The sequence below is a fragment of the Takifugu rubripes genome, chromosome 21, assembly GCF_901000725.2.
Source record: "Takifugu rubripes chromosome 21, fTakRub1.2, whole genome shotgun sequence".
Taxonomy (NCBI): Eukaryota; Metazoa; Chordata; class Actinopteri; order Tetraodontiformes; family Tetraodontidae; genus Takifugu; species Takifugu rubripes.
Genome location: NC_042305.1, coordinates 13,071,144 through 13,086,607, shown reverse-complemented (window position 1 = coordinate 13,086,607; position 15,464 = coordinate 13,071,144). Strand labels below are relative to the sequence as shown.

General features: G+C 43.9%; 1 protein-coding gene across 1 annotated transcript; it reads right to left on the bottom strand.

Annotated features, from left to right (window-relative positions):
• Positions 1-81: 81 nt before the first annotated feature.
• hip1rb (huntingtin interacting protein 1 related b) lies at positions 82-13,537 on the bottom strand. Its single transcript, XM_003974951.3, has 32 exons — positions 13,209-13,537; positions 8,728-8,791; positions 8,173-8,315; positions 7,976-8,032; positions 7,803-7,883; positions 7,645-7,721; positions 7,484-7,545; positions 6,744-6,884; positions 6,595-6,652; positions 6,232-6,307; positions 5,885-6,052; positions 5,760-5,815; positions 5,426-5,498; positions 5,169-5,352; positions 4,992-5,080; positions 4,793-4,909; positions 4,613-4,714; positions 4,332-4,526; positions 4,088-4,235; positions 3,828-3,914; positions 3,624-3,731; positions 3,384-3,520; positions 3,165-3,275; positions 3,023-3,081; positions 2,814-2,844; positions 2,614-2,676; positions 2,391-2,491; positions 1,814-1,919; positions 1,568-1,691; positions 1,431-1,492; positions 1,070-1,297; positions 82-986 (listed from the first exon to the last, which is right to left on the bottom strand). Exons 1-32 carry the CDS (start codon positions 13,299-13,301, stop codon positions 978-980), a joined length of 3,210 nt encoding a protein of 1,069 aa, XP_003975000.2. The 5' UTR covers positions 13,302-13,537; the 3' UTR covers positions 82-977.
• Between the last annotated feature and the right edge of the window lie 1,927 nt (positions 13,538-15,464).

Here is a 15,464-nt window from a genome sequence, read left to right as displayed (position 1 = left end):
CTAAAATTGCACACTACCAACCTGTACCTAGAAAGATATGTGTTGCTTTTTTTAAAATGGGCTGAAAATGAGTACAGGAAATAAAATCAAACGTTTATTGTTAGTTTTACATTTACACTTCTTACAAAGAGCAACCACCATCATCTTCACTAAAATATATTAAAAGATCTGAGTGTATAAAGACAATTATATTCAGAGGATAGAGAACAGAAAAGCATTTTAAGACCCTGTACGAAGAATTCCCGGAGGCATTGTGAACATGGAAAACATTCACATTATTAGAACCCTAAATGTTTTCATCCTGAAACAGGCATTCAATAATTATGGTTGACTACATCCGTCACTGGTGGACAAGCATTACATTCAAGTCTACTGGTGTGCTTTACCATTTAAATCTTAACTTAAGGGCAATGAATCTAGAAATAAATTATATTACGGTATGTTTCACATCCCTATACAGACTGTGTCTTTACACGGACAGTTTTATTAAGTCCATTATCACAGTACATTAAGGCCTCTGAGACACGTACTGTTGACAAAGAAAGCCGTCCGTCGGAAAGGCAAAACCAAAGGTACATAAAATCTTTGCAGTAACATGGACACACCAGTAACACGAGTCCCAGTTTCCATTAGCACCCACCACATCATAAATAACAGAAGATTTAAAAAAAAAAAAAAAACTGGTGTGATTTATAAGACACCAAAATTAAGCATTAACACATTTCCTTGAATGATTATTAACTTGGTCTGAAAACTAAAAGCAGCAACAATTCTAGATCATCTCAAAATGTCCTCAAAAATGACAACATTAAATTATACATATTTTTGCTCTTGTGGCCAGAAATAAAACATTTTTCTTACAGGTAACGGGGAAAAAAACTTGGATTCTGGATAATTTTGGCATAAAAATAATGGGAGTTAAGGTATGAATCATAACTTGGTCCAGCAGTGAAGCCGCGTCTTCTGTTGCTCAGATATCACTTAAACTGCAACAGAAACACAGACACAGAAATGATTTTAATTTAAACCTTAACATCTCTCAAAATCCCAACATGCTCCCTTCACTCACTATTGTTTTTGCTGCTATGCTGGGTTTCTGGGCCAGTGCAGGTTTCTTCATGAGCGCAGGCTTTCTGGATTTCGGTGACATGGTTGCAGGATCAGCCGAAGGTGCGTCACCGTTTCCTTCGGAAATCTGCTCCAGGGGAACTCCGGCCAACTCGTAATGCTTTTTCCTCAGCTCGCCTAAACGCAGACGCTCGTTTTCCAAGTGATTTTCTAATTCCAGCACCTTCACCTGAGGAGGGGGATATCAAGAGGTGGTTTTAGACGCTGCTGAAACCATCTCTTTATTCTCTGACTTGATGATTTAGATCATTTGAATAGAAAAAGTAAAAATGTTTGCAGTTGAAACCATCTCCACGACTCACCTGTGACTCCATCTCTTCCCTCCTCAACTTGATGAGAGACAGCCCAGAAAAGTCCATGGTATCTGTAAGGTACACATGTTTCAGAGTTATAGAAGAGACGCTCCTCAGAGTGTACACACACGTTAGTCTGTACTCGCCTTTTTCCTCCAGGTTCTCCTGGCCAGTCCTGGTGGAAGCCACCACGTTAGCTGCCCTTTCGTTCACATTGCGTGAAGCGTGCTGGAGGACTGAGAGCTTCTTACTGTGACGGTCAGCTTTAACCTGATCAGAGGAGCCCAGAGCCCAGATTAGACGATACACACTCAAACAGGCTTCATTGTGGCAATAGATAATGATGACAGACCAACGCTGTGACATATATTTCTTCTTTATTAGCCTCTCACCTTTGAGGCAGCAACAAGCTGAGCTGTGCTAGCAGCAATCTCATGGGAGCAAACAATCAATTCCTCATATTTGCCCGTGTGGAGCACCACCTTATCAGCAGACTCCCTGTAAGGAAGCAGGTGACGACATTTTATCATTCCAACTGACTTGATAAGGATGCAGTTCTGACCTCTAAGTAACATTTCAATCTTCCCGAGTGTTACATTATAAATCAAAGAATCCTTACTGACCAATTCAGGGCACAACCAATATTTCCTGCATATGACCTCAAGTGAACATGTGGAGCAATTGATTTCAATTCAACACTAATTTGGTGCTATTTTGCTTTATTTGTTGAATGAATCTGCATTTGTGCAAGCGAGTGTTAGTAACAATTCATTAACTGCCCAAAAATCTGTTTTAAAAAAAAAAAGAAAAAAGAAGACATTGGTAGGAAACACTATTACTACTGCATGAAACAAGACAGGTGGCTGGATGTGGCCATGGCGTGAGCTCACCTGCAGAACACACCGAGGGACAAACGGGGTTTTAATGGTTCGGATAGGCATCTTTGCTGCTCTTGCAGTTATAACTTACACCATCTCTGTGGCTCCCCATCCTACAGCCTTGGCAGCAGAGATGAGTCCCTCAGTCCAGCGAGAATTCTTGGCGTAGAACTCCTTAATGGTTGCTGCACCCTTAATAGGAAAAAATAGTGCTCTCAGACCTGTTTGTTGTCCATCTTAGAAAAGCAATTGATCTTTAAAAAAGTAAAGAAAAACAAAGCAGGCAGCTTTTTAAACTTAGAACAGTGACTCACCCTGCCACCCTCCACAATCTCCTTTTGCAAGTCTGTGGAGGCGATAATCAACATACGGATAGCCTGCAGGACAGAAAACACAACAGAGAAAGAAAAACACACATTTTCACTAGATTCCAATCAGCAGAAGAAAAGAAGTTGGATTTGGTCAGCATTGGTGCTACAGTCGTATTATTTCTTTACATATTCAAGTCTACTACCTTCATCAAGTCTGTGCAGCTGTTGAGAATCCTGAAAAACATTATACAATATACATTGAGCGATAAGTCACTTGCAAACACCGATGGTAGGATGACATGAGCGATGGCGTGAACGTTCAGGCGTGATTAAAATGAGGATTGTAAAAACAGATACAGGATACAAACAGGTACACAACAAGCTTTAAAAGTAAAAAAGAAAAAGCACAAACCTTTCATTCACCTCCAGTTTTATTCCTGTTGTATCTTTTCGAGCCTGATTCATCATTTCCTAAAAACAGAAGCAAATACCACAGTTCTCGTGTGCTGGATATTATAACACTTATTACAGCGTCGTTGATTCAAGGCACTAACATCAATTCTGCGGACAGCCTCCTCGATAGCTGCCGAGGTTGCGGCCATTTCTTTATCCACCAAATCTCCCAGTTCTTCCTGACGAACGTCCATGCCTTTGGGCCTGAGCTCCTGTTGAAGACAAACAAGAAAACAACAATCAATCATATAATCTTTGTATTCACAAGCAGCAACGTGTTCCGAATGGGCACAGAATCCAGAGATACTGATGTATCTCACCTGGCCCAAGTGAAGGATCTTCTGAACGACTATGCGTATGGAGGCTGGGTCTGCCCTCTGAAGGGTGGTCTTGGTCTTTAGGTCCTTTAGATACTGCAGACTCTGGGTGGCACAACCTCTGCAGTTCTCTGTCAGACCTACAGGATGAAAGAGAGTCACCATTATCATCAAGTTACACCCCGGGACATATGGTAGAAGGAATGCCAAGTTAGAAATGTATGAAGGGTGCATATTGCTTACGGTCTGCATGGTCAGTGGGTGCCATGTGTGCAGTGGCGCTGCCGTTGATTATTGTGTCCGCAGCCAAGTGGGAGAACTGAGTCAGTGCCCTCAGCAGCCCTCCAGCCTCTGGATACAAGAGCAGACAGCAAGAGATCTGCCATATCAGCAAACCTGGGCTCAGGTTAACAGGATGACGGTGAAACAAATTGGAAGTAAACCTACCCCCCATATTCCTCAGATAATCTGCATGGCCTTTTTTCACTTTGTCTATGGAGCTCAGTGTGGCCTCTGCCCGACTGATGAGGTAATCTGTGTTAAGAAAACAGAATTAAAGCTTGAACCACAAAAAAGTACAATTTTAACCCAGATGCTTCACGAGTTGTCGTCATATTTGCCCTCGCTTAACTTTCAAACGATCATAGTTCACCTTGACATTGATTTTTTTTTTTTTTTTTTTAAATTTTGTTTTGTTGAAGTCTGACCTGGAGAACTGGTGCAGCGTACATGCAGGGGATCGTCCAACTTGGCGACAGCATCTTGGATGATGTCCTCAGCTTCCGTAATAGTGCCCTGCAGCAGCGCAAACTGCTCGTCCAGGAGCTTCTGTTTGAGCTGCTCCTCCTGACTGGCCTACACACAGATTAACAGATGATTTAAATGTCAAACATTAACTATTATTTCAGGAGACACTGTGTGCTGGGGACCCTGCTGTCGGCAACCGCTGACCTTGTCCTTCAGCTTGCCCTGAAGCTCTCCAAGCTCCCTGGTGTTTTTCTCTTGCTCCTGCTGAAGTGATGACTGCTGCACTTGCGCTGCCTGACGCAGAGATGACAGCTCCGCTTCCTTCTCGCTCACAGATCGCATGAGTCGCTCCTTCTCTGCCTGCAGAGCTGTCATTGAGCTGCTCGCCTGCTCCGACACCTGGCAGACAAAGACAGACGTTTGCCTCAAAAGTCTGAACGCTGAAGTGATGAAATATAAAAATCCTTCCTGCTTTGACAGGTCACCTTCTCGCTGCTCTGCAGGTTTGCCTTGATCCTTGTCACTTCAGCCATCTTCTCCTCCAGCTCTCTTCTCAGTTTCTCCATTTCAAACTTTTGCTCCTCCAGCTACAGCAACAACAAAATCCACCGTCACATAGGCCTGCACCATGGCTCTGATGTAAAATGAAATAACTGAGCACCAACCTTCATATCAGATTCCTGCTTTACACGATCAATCTCAAATGACAGCTGGTGTTTGGTCCTCTCCACCTCATCCTGAGTCTGCTGCGTGGCTGAGAGCATCCTCACAGTGTCCGCACTCTGTTAGCACATTAATTACCGTAACTACAGATGTCCATTGGGACAAATCTCATTTAAAACAAACATCTCAATCTGTCCACACCTTACGAAGTAGTTCAGCATGGCTGGCCACCAGCTCCGTGTGCTTCTCCTTTAGTTTATTGTACCGCTGCTCGGTGGCCTGTGATCTTTCTGCACAATGATGACAGCATGACTGCAGCAGCACCGCGTCAAAGGATAATCAAAATAATCAGAAAAACCATCAGACTGCATGACGTACTTTCTGCTTCGATGTAGGACATCTGCACGCTCTCATGATCGACATTACGCCGGTGCAAGGCTTCCAGCTCCATACGCAGCTGTTCATTTTCCACAAGCGCACGTTGTTTTTGTGCACGCTGTTCCTCTAATTCTGCCTCCAAACTGTTGATTTGGGACTTCAGTTGCGTGACGTATCGCTGAGCCTTTACAAAAGGAACAGAACTATAATCGATCCTTCTCCTGTCTGAAACCAACAGTATGCTTAAAGTCCCTTACCTCTGCTTTGATTCTCTCCAGCTCTGCTCTCAAGAGTTCGAGGTCCCGCTTCAGACTCTCTATCTGAAGATCCCTGCCAGACAATAATAACAGCGGATGCAGTGGAGTGGACAACAGTCTGATACTGCCTAGTCTGACTCGGATCTCCAGGTTTCAGAAACCAGGAAAATGGCTTATCCCAATATATAATATTTGCTGTGCTTTTTCTTCTTTGGTTGCTTTAATTGGGCAAACATTTCAATTAACAGCATAAATAAACAGACAGCATTATTTTAAATGTATATAGGAATATGGATCAAAACGGGGGTAATACTCATAAATTGGGGTTTCTCACCTGTCGTCAAATCCTCCATTTGGGGGTCCGAATGTCTGATCAAATATATCCATTTGCTGCAAAGATAAAATACATCATGATTATACTGAGCTGGGTGTTGTGCATTTAATCATCATGTGCCATACTTGTGGCTGTGTCTGGACACTGGATGTCGAGGCGTCGCTAATCTCGATGAGCGGCTCCGGGTCGTCGTCATCATCGTCCTGTTGCTCCGGTTCATCCTCATCGGGGATGACCACCACTGGCTTCACGTGTTTCGCAAGTGCAGCTGCATGCAGAAAATTAGGTGGGGCCTGATCAGAGACAAAGAAAAGACTGTGTCTGATCAAAAAGTCTTTAAGGTCCTGTAATCAGGTGGAGTCACAGAAACAAATTAATAACACATGCATACATGCAATATATAGATTTAAAAAAAATAAAAAACCAACAAAAAACTGTGCAACTAGTGTGTTCCAGCCCCTTGCTCTCTTACATCAGGTAATTTGGGGATCTGGATCAGTCTCTTGAAGTACAGCATATCTCTGGCTTTATTGAAGAAAGTCTTGAGGCTGTGGAGAAAAGGACAGTAATGATAATTTCATACCCACGACCAAAGCCATTTTCACAGTTTAGTACTGTGCTGTTTCACCATCATAAAAGGCCTTTAACAACAAAGATATAATCAGTGAAACTGTGGCTGCATGAATGCAACGCAGCAGCTGGTACATATGCTGGGAGATGGGGGAAATGATCTGCATTGTTTAAAGCTGCTGTTACGCAACACCCTTTAGTGAAAACATCTTTCGCTGTAACAGAACAGAAACATTCCTTTACAGTCTGTGACTGGATGACGCACCTGCGGAACTGCTCGTGGAAACGTTCACGATGTCCTTGTAAAGTGTCAGCAGGCAGACCTGAAATACCCAAAACAGCACTTTTTGTTATCACACAGTACCTTCAGAAATATGAAATGAGTCAAGGCTTCTGAGATTTTATATATCTTACAGGCATGCAGCTTGAAGAGGAGCTTGACAGTGAAGTGATAGAGGTGACTGGTGTCCTGAATGACTTGGATGAGCGGCGCGAGCCGACACTGGCCTGATGTGAGCGAGGTGATGGCGATGGAGCTGTTGAGCTGGCGAATCACTAGGACAGAGATCAAAAAAGGAACGTACATCCTGTGTTAGGCATCTGTGCTGCAGAAGATATGACTCTAATAAGATAACCAACAGAGACATCTTGTGATGGATAACATATGCTGCACTTTTGTCCATCCTGGAAACAGGGACAGACTCTCTGACCCTTCCTACACATTACTGAATTAACTACAGTCCTTCCAGCCAGCACTTTTGTCATTTCCAGAAAATAATTCAGATGCCAGTGACTATAAGTAGAGTCCATTTAAAGGAAAAAATCGTATATTGTTGATTTGTAATCATGTGCTTCCACCCCGGGTCTTGAAGCAGCATACCATTGTAATCAGAGGAAATCATCTTAATGATCTGTGATTGCTGGCATTTCCTCGTGAGCTAAAACAAGTTTGGCCAACAAGGAAAATGGGTCTGGGCCGACTTCAGGAAGTCTGAGGCAGGAAAAGAGTTGCAGACGTTGACCCCCTTTAGTGCTTCCTTGCGTTTGAACATTAATAGATAATGTCACCGAGCTGCAGCCTTAAAAAGAAGCTCAGGTTTCCCGTCATTGAAAAAGCCAGTGTTAGAAAGGAGGGAGGAGGGTTTGTTTTTCACCTGTGTCGGCCAGCTTCAGCTCTGCATCCATGTAATCGAACACCTCCACGGTGAGCTGGAACCTGCAGGAGAAAAGGTGATACTCTCCAGGCAGCAAAAAGGAGAGCGGCATATGTCTGCACTGAAATGAGGAAGAAAAAAACTATTCCTGGGAAACTCACACATTATTGATGTCAGTTCCTGCAGTGCGCTCCAGGACTTCATCTGTTACCTCCAGGTTTGGTGGGATTTGTCGGTGCTGTGAAACATTTGGGGTTTCAGGACATTTTTAACCACAAAGCAGACAGTGTGTTGCTATCATGACAAAAGAGGCCATTACCTTTGTGTGAAACTCCATCTTTGTACAGAGCAGCTTGGTGTAGAGACCCACCAGCTGTCCATACCTGTCATGGAGGTTGCCCTGAACACAGAAAAGAAAGAGTTGAGCCCAAAAATAAGTTTAGAATTTCTCTAAAATAATTTTCAAATTTACAGAAGGATGAATGGACTCACCCAGAGTTTCCCCACTTCAACAATAGAACTGTGGTGTCTCATGCAGTCTTGTAGAACCTGTAAAGGTGACAAAACCAACAATGGGGACACGCCTTCACATAAAAGTCAGAAATTAAGCCCAACCATGGTATAGAGAGTCACTTTCAGGCTGAATTAACATCAATACTTCTGAGGAACAAAAACAACTGTCTTCTCACATTTGCATGTCCATCCCGCAGGACTTTGTGTAGCACGTGGCAGAACTTCCAGCTGAGAACGGAGCTGCCGGCCAGAGGGAGACCCAGAGCGTAGGACCAAAAGGTGTGAGCTCCTTTCTCCCTATGAGTCCCCAGGATGATTCCTGAAGTCGCATTGTTAACGAACCAAACTCTCAAAGCATGGATGGCTATTCTACCTACAAGGTCATGGAGTTATTGTACATAGCAATGTATGCCCCAGTCTTAACCATGTTATTCATACTTGGATCCTAACCTGTCAGGATTATGAGGGCTGCACTGGTGATACATAGTAACAACACATCTGTCACATTGGTGTGATGAAACGTGAGTGTTTTCCCACAGTGATTTATAGCTTCAGCAGCTGCTGCACAGCATTGTACTCTCGGTTACTCCCGTGTGATTCACTGTAAGCCGTCACTGATAGGTCGGATCATCTTAGACTCTATAAAGCGTGTTATGGATACCAACACTGTGGACCGAACAGGTGACCTCAGTTTGGGAACGTGATTTTCTGTTTGTATTTGTAAAGGATACGTCGAGCATGTTTCTCCTTCACAGGCGTCTCGGTAGAGTTGATGGCTTTACTGATGCTGCTCAGCTGCGTGGAGAGCACATGACAGGAATGAGTCTGGGGCGGCTTGCCTGCTTCTCCGCCCACTTACAACAGACATGACAACAGCAAATTCACAAGTGGTGAAAAGGTAAAAATAAGCGGTGAGTCATTGAATAGATGTCAGGCTGCACAGCATTGACGGGGATGAATCAGAGAGGCTGACTCGGCAGCGTGAACACATACAGAACAGAACAGACTGACAGTGACCTCACAGGCAGGCGCGATCCAAAACAATCAGAAACTCCTCAACCACAAACATTTGAGTTTTGTTATCTTTATTTTTCCCAAATGCCCAAGTTAAAAATAGTTTAACATTTGAAAAGTCCTTCCTGAACTTGAGGAGCGACAACAATCAGCGAGGTGCTCTGAAACCAGTTCATCAGGAAAGACAAGTGTTCCAGGAAAGGAAAAACACACAAACTGGAGCTGCAGATTACTTCAACCACTGTCAATGCGCTGTGATCAATTCCAGTTTATTTAAAAGAGAGAAAAAAAGGGATTTAGCACATGAAACAGGCTGGAGGGCCAATGTTGCTTATGGGAATATAAAAGCAGCAGCTGGGTTTTCTGTTGTTTTCTCATTTTTCATTAGACATGTTAACCTAGATCGGTCATTTCTATTATGTCAGTATCATCCTCCCCCCTCGTTTTTATCTTTTACAACCAACATCATCTACTAAATATCCACCGATGCTGGATGCAGATCCTGGAGCATCAGGCATCTTTTTAGCATTGTCTATGAGAGATTTCAGCCGGTCACTGAGCGACACATGACGATTATGTAACCCCTAAATCCTCAGACAGCGCAAATACCCGGGGAGTTGACTACCACAACACCCACAACTGTATTCAGGTTAAATATACCAATGTCTTATCTACACCAAAACACAGGTCCAAGATTCTAAAAACATGCATGAACTGGTTTTGGTCTTATCTGTCAAGGGACTGAGGTTCTGGTTCCTTCTCTTTTGACGTTTTAGAAATTGTTTTCTCACACATTATTTTCTAATAACGTCGGCCGCCATCATCTCAGCCCTGAAGTAGAGCCTTATAAAAACCTGCCAAATTAGACGTGAATCAGAACTTGATACCAAACATTTAACATGAACGACTCTGTGGCTGCATAAGCTGATTTTGATTTTGATACAGAAGCCCAGTAGTGACCAATCTTCCTTTAACACGCCATGCCAATGCATGCATGACTACAGCACAAAGCATAGAGGGGCTACTGTGGCGTTGCTTCGTGAGAGAGGGGTGTAGTGGTTATCGGGAGACCACCTCCCCCTCCTGCCCCCTGCCTCTGACGCAAATGAGCTGTGAGCCTCTGGTTTACACAGTGAAAGTGCAGTGGGCGAGCGTGGGTGCCTGTGTGACAATGAGGGGCTTGTTTAGGAAGAGGAAGGCCGACAGCTGGGGGAGAAGGCTCTGTTGGATGGGGGCTGTGATCTGGCACACGCAGGCTGGCACAGAGGCTTCAACAGATGGCCATGGAGCAGAGAGGCTGCGGGGAGACTCATACAGTACATTAAGAATGGCTGTCACAGAGCAGCATGTCGGCGGGAGGAGAGACCGCATTTATTTTAGAGGCACAACTGCACTGCACTTAGCCTCCACGCTATTCAAAGTACTTCACACTAAAAGCCCGAACTGGCTCATACGCACCCTGATGGTTATTATGTCATAGCCTACACAGAGGTCACACACTCCTACAGGGAGCACTTCATTAGGACATGCTGACAGCCAAACACAGGGAGGTCTGCTCCTCAGGCAAACCAGCACTTTTTGCCTCAGCTTCTTAGACAGGCTAAACTGTGTGGCAACGAGTGACAAATGTTAACTGCATCTGCCTTAAGTGAGGCTAAATCCCCCTGACCAGCAGAGACAAGTGAGAGGGGAGGAAAGCCTGGTCTAATCCCCGAGGTTTGCGGTGATGTCTGCTGCCAGCTGACAGCAGCGTGGCCACAGGCTTGGTGCACGCCACACGGAAAGCCCCTGCCTCCAGGTGACCTCACATACCTTGTCTATGCTTTTCAGCAGCACGTCCATGGGCTCCGACACCCTGTCTTTGCACAATTTGAGTCAATGGAGTGAAAGCATCAAGGCTACACCTGAGCTGCTTCTCATTTATTGTGCAGCTCAGAGGCAAGAGCGCCGTTTGTACATTCTTATCAGCTTAATTCAACGGACGACTGTCGCCGATCTGGTTAACAAGGTCACAAACACAGCTCACGGCTATTAGTCCAGTTTAGATACACCTCGGACTATAATTAGTGCTCAAAGTATCCGGCAAATCAATAAGTTACGCAGGATGTCTGCGATAGTTTATTTTCCCACTTAGTTATATAAGCAGCGAGCATTTTCAGTGGTAATACGTTTCTAATCAATAGCCTGGGAGCTGGCTTAAAGCCACTTAGTGCAAAAGGTTCTAATTTCTCATCTTCAAAGTCTAATATTCTGATGCTTCTGTTAAGAATGCATAGCCAATACTGAAGACCAGTGACAGGCCAGTACATTGCAGTATGACTGGAGCTGATGCACTAAAGTCTTCTCCTATCATTTTCATTGGGATGTATGCACCAACCACCACCGCCTCTTTTCTTGGACTATGAACATATGCATTATATAGAGCTGTATGTTGCGACATATGCAATTTCACAGAGATCGCACATCTATTTTCAGGAGCCAGGGGTCACCCACACTGAACCCATGATACTACAAAGCGTGAAAACACCACATTACAACTTATGTTGCTTTCCTCAAAAATAATATTCATTAGCGTCGGCTGTCATTTTACACCAGTAGTTATAGCCAATAGGCTGTGGCTGTACTCCATCCTGAAACTGTCACCGATGTTATTCAGACTGTCTTTTGGTTTCCATTCTGTAGCTGTGTTTGCTCTCATGGACTCCCATCCCCCACCCTGCCCCATACCTTCTCGCTCAGGCAACAGAGTCAAGGGAAAGCAAACACTGCAAGTGTGCACACTCATGCACACAGAGGACGCTGCATGAGACGTTTCACCTTGGTACCGTGTTGACACAGAGAGGAGGGAGTGCAGGAGAGTGTGAGGCGTCAGAGAGGAGTGGGTGAATCAGCAGTACTCCCTGATCGACAAAAAGAAAATATCACTCCCATTAAAGATAACAACCTTCCTTTCTCCTACACGGGGCAAACCTTTTAAAAAGTGCCTGCTGTGGTCCTGATCAACAGGTGGTTGACAACAGCAACAGCCAACCAGCGATCGAGATACCTCCTTGTGCTGGCGACTTTATTTGCATATCATCCAAAGGTTCCCTTCAGCTGAGCGGCGCCGTATGAGCAAATCACACCTGCACGTTTTCAGCACCCAGCGACGCTTTGGCTGCTTGGCTGGTAAAAAAAAAAAAAAAAAAGGGAACTTCTTGGTGCCATTTTTGGTGCAATTTGTGTAAAGAATGTGAACCGGAAAGAATGATTCCCCAGTAAAGTGGGAAGATTTAGAATGAAAAGGGGAAATCCCCAACAATGGTCTTCATTGGGGGGGGGGGGGCTTGACTCTTAAATGCAAGGGGGTCAGGAGAAATAAGCCCATTATATGTGATAATAAGAGAACAAACACACAATAAATGTGTTGTGTAAATCTATTTATTTGTCCTGGATGGTGTACGAGGGGCGAGATAAAATATTAACAGAGATAACATACAAACACAAATAAGGAAAAGCTTCCAAGGCAGCTTGTTTAGTCTCCTGATGCCGTTTTGAATCAGGTTACAACCTCAAACCTGCCTTTCCTTTATGAAACAACAGAACAAACCCCTCTATCGTCTGTACACACCCCACATTAAAATAACCACATCTTTGACAGTAGGGTGTGACTGACGTAGCTGCATAAAGAAACATCATTCTGTCAGGTGCATATTTAGAAAGAACCAGCTCAGAACTACCACACAAGGGCCAGATCTGTTCTGACCCGGCCCCTGAGGTCCCCTGAGGTCCCCTGATAGCCCGCAACACCTCAACTGTTAAATGAACTAAATGTGGGAAAAGGTGGCCAAACAGGAAGGACGAGATGAGCATGATGGACAGATTTAAGTCAGGAATGAGTGGTGCGACACATTACATCACGCGTCAGACGGCTTTCATGGTGAAATAAACGCGACGCGTTCGCTTTCTTAATGTAGCTCATCTCCCTACTAAGTTAAAAGTTGCGCGCAGCTTCGCTCAAAAGCGTATTTTGCTTCATTTTTTAATGCCAGTATAGTGAATTCAGACACAAAAGTCGCAGTTTTGTGATTGCAGTAACGCGCGCGGTGGCGCGGCGCGCGCCTACAGTGGCGCAGCCACCGCGGGCGTAAAAACAGCGGACGTTTTCTCATAAAACACACAAAAGAGGAGCCGAGCAGCCCCGATTTTCGGCATTTACCTGCTGTTTTTCAAAATGTTCCCTCTCCGCCCCGAGGTTGGCTTCAACCCGGCGGCTTCTCACCCGAGTGGGCACCTGTTTAATGCTGTTCATTCTCCCGGGTAGATGTCGACGCCTTTATCCAGGGACACTAGCAAACAAAAAAGGACGCAGAAAAGTTGCGGCCTCACAGAAGGTCAGTTAAAGGTGTCTTTCGCTGTCTTGAGGCCGGAGTATATGTGGGAATAAGCTCGGTTCCACTTCTGACCCCGGCTTCATCACTGCAGCTGAAGGAGGAAGAGCGAACCCAAACTGTCGCCTATCACCGTGGGCTGTCAGAGAAAGAGCCGCCTCATTGAACCACCTCTGTGACGTCTACCAAACCCACTTCCGGTATGGGAAGTGGGTTTCCGGTTGTGGAGCCACAACAATTTAAGGGACACAAAAATTGACTATAGAGGCGATGGTGCAGTTACAAGTTACTATGTCAAAACAACTGAATCAAGACTTTAAAGGGGTTATTTATCTAATAGAAGATTCTTGTACCTACAACTTGAAGAGTTAGAGAGAAGCATCATTTGACAAAATCCTGAAGTAAATTTTCCACTGTGTGGAAAAGCAGAAAACAAACTGGTGTGTTGTCCACAAGTTGTAACATTCAGAACCATCTTTTAACTGTATTATACATTTTTTTCTTTTTGTCTTCTAGATATAGAGCTTTTTTTTATACCCAGTGCCCATATTTGCTATTGTTTTCATGTCACTGGGGTGTGATCAGTGTGATTACAGCAAACATGAACGTGAACATGGTACTACAGGACACATCCCTGTGGATATTGCTGCCAACATGCCGTATTAACTCGTTTTTAGTCTTACTTGAATGGCTTGGCACTTTGCATATTGGGGTTTGTGTTTTTTACACTTAATGGGCACATGAATTATTTGCATTGCTATCACTACCTTCCCCAAGAACTTCAAAAAAATATATTTTTAATGATCACTTTTTGGATCACTTCAAAATAAAAGAAGGAAGCTCAGGGCAGAATGTGAGCTTCCTCTCACATTCTCAATATGAATGAGTTGATTCTATTTTGCATCAATCACCAGACCATTCAGCAGGGCTGTCTCAGCCAGGAAATACAATTTCAATGGACAAACTCACCGTTATGACCCTCTGACATTGTTCTATTCAAACTTTAACAATTTCACTCACTCAGTTGCTGTATTCACTTCAACGACAAAGTGGTGAGTTTATAATAAACCTATCTGGGAGATAATCTATCTGTATTTCTTTACTTTTGTAGTCTAAAATCAGCCAATGGTGTATATTTATAACGATTTTAATATTCTAATAATCAGTGGTTTCTAAATTATTTTTCTGCAGCTCTGGCACTGATTAAAGGTCATTTATTTCCCTCAAATCTTTAGTTCGATCATGTTTGTTACAACACTGACTAAAACAAAATTGCAATGCAACTAAAAAAAAAATTATAGCAAAACTAACAATATATTTCCGTTTCGGGTAAAAACAACAAACGTGACTAATTTACACAGTTAATTTGTGCGACAAAAAGTGCCACAACACAGACGCTTTCCGTTGAAGCGAGCCAAATGATCCGGCTCACTTGGAGTAGTTGGGATTCCCATTTTAGGTTGCCTTGTGTCGTTGCGTAAGACCTCCCCCGATGTGGTCACCGTCCTCGCCACCATCATCCTCCTCATCGTCATAAATCCTCACAGTCAAGTCTTCCACCTCTGAAAAGCTGCACCCTTCCTTATATTTGGGTTATTTCTGGGGTGTGACGTCATCCGTTGAATCTGTATCACGACTGATTCGGAATCAAATCAACTCTTCAGTTATCAAGTTATCATTCCATCTCCTTCCCCCCCTTTTACATCAGTGACATGTTTGAGGTTTTCCACATGAAAAAGTAATTGAACTTCCGCATCCAGCCCGACCAGTTTGCCTCCATCAGTTTCATTTCACAGGTTGAGTCCAAACTTTTCACAAATCGAGTCATTTAAAGCTCACGTCCATCATTTATCAAACACAGTAGTTATTCGTTTCCTATTCAACAGTGACAGGTTGCCAATATTCATTTATAGAGTGGGTTTTATTTCTGTGGTGTTTATGTACAATTTGACTGCATTCATAGTGGAGGAAAAACGTGTCATGTGCTCATTAGATGCCCTGTCTGCTACAATTGACTTCACAAGGTCGCAAGACTGGAATCACAAGTTTGTTGTACTGGGTGGAGCAGAGACCTGGTGTTTTGT

Bases quoted from the DNA above. Each gene is read 5' to 3' on its own strand.
- hip1rb (XM_003974951.3), bottom strand. From the start codon at position 13,301: ATGAACAGCATTAAACAGGTGCCCACTCGGGTGAGAAGCCGCCGGGTT. The intron at 8,316-8,727 runs GTATCCTTTACA...ATGCGACTTCAG, and splicing joins GAAGGAGAAACATGCTCGAC to GAATCATCCTGGGGACTCAT. The intron at 6,653-6,743 runs GTAAGATATATA...TGGGTATTTCAG, and splicing joins CCTCTTCAAGCTGCATGCCT to GTCTGCCTGCTGACACTTTA.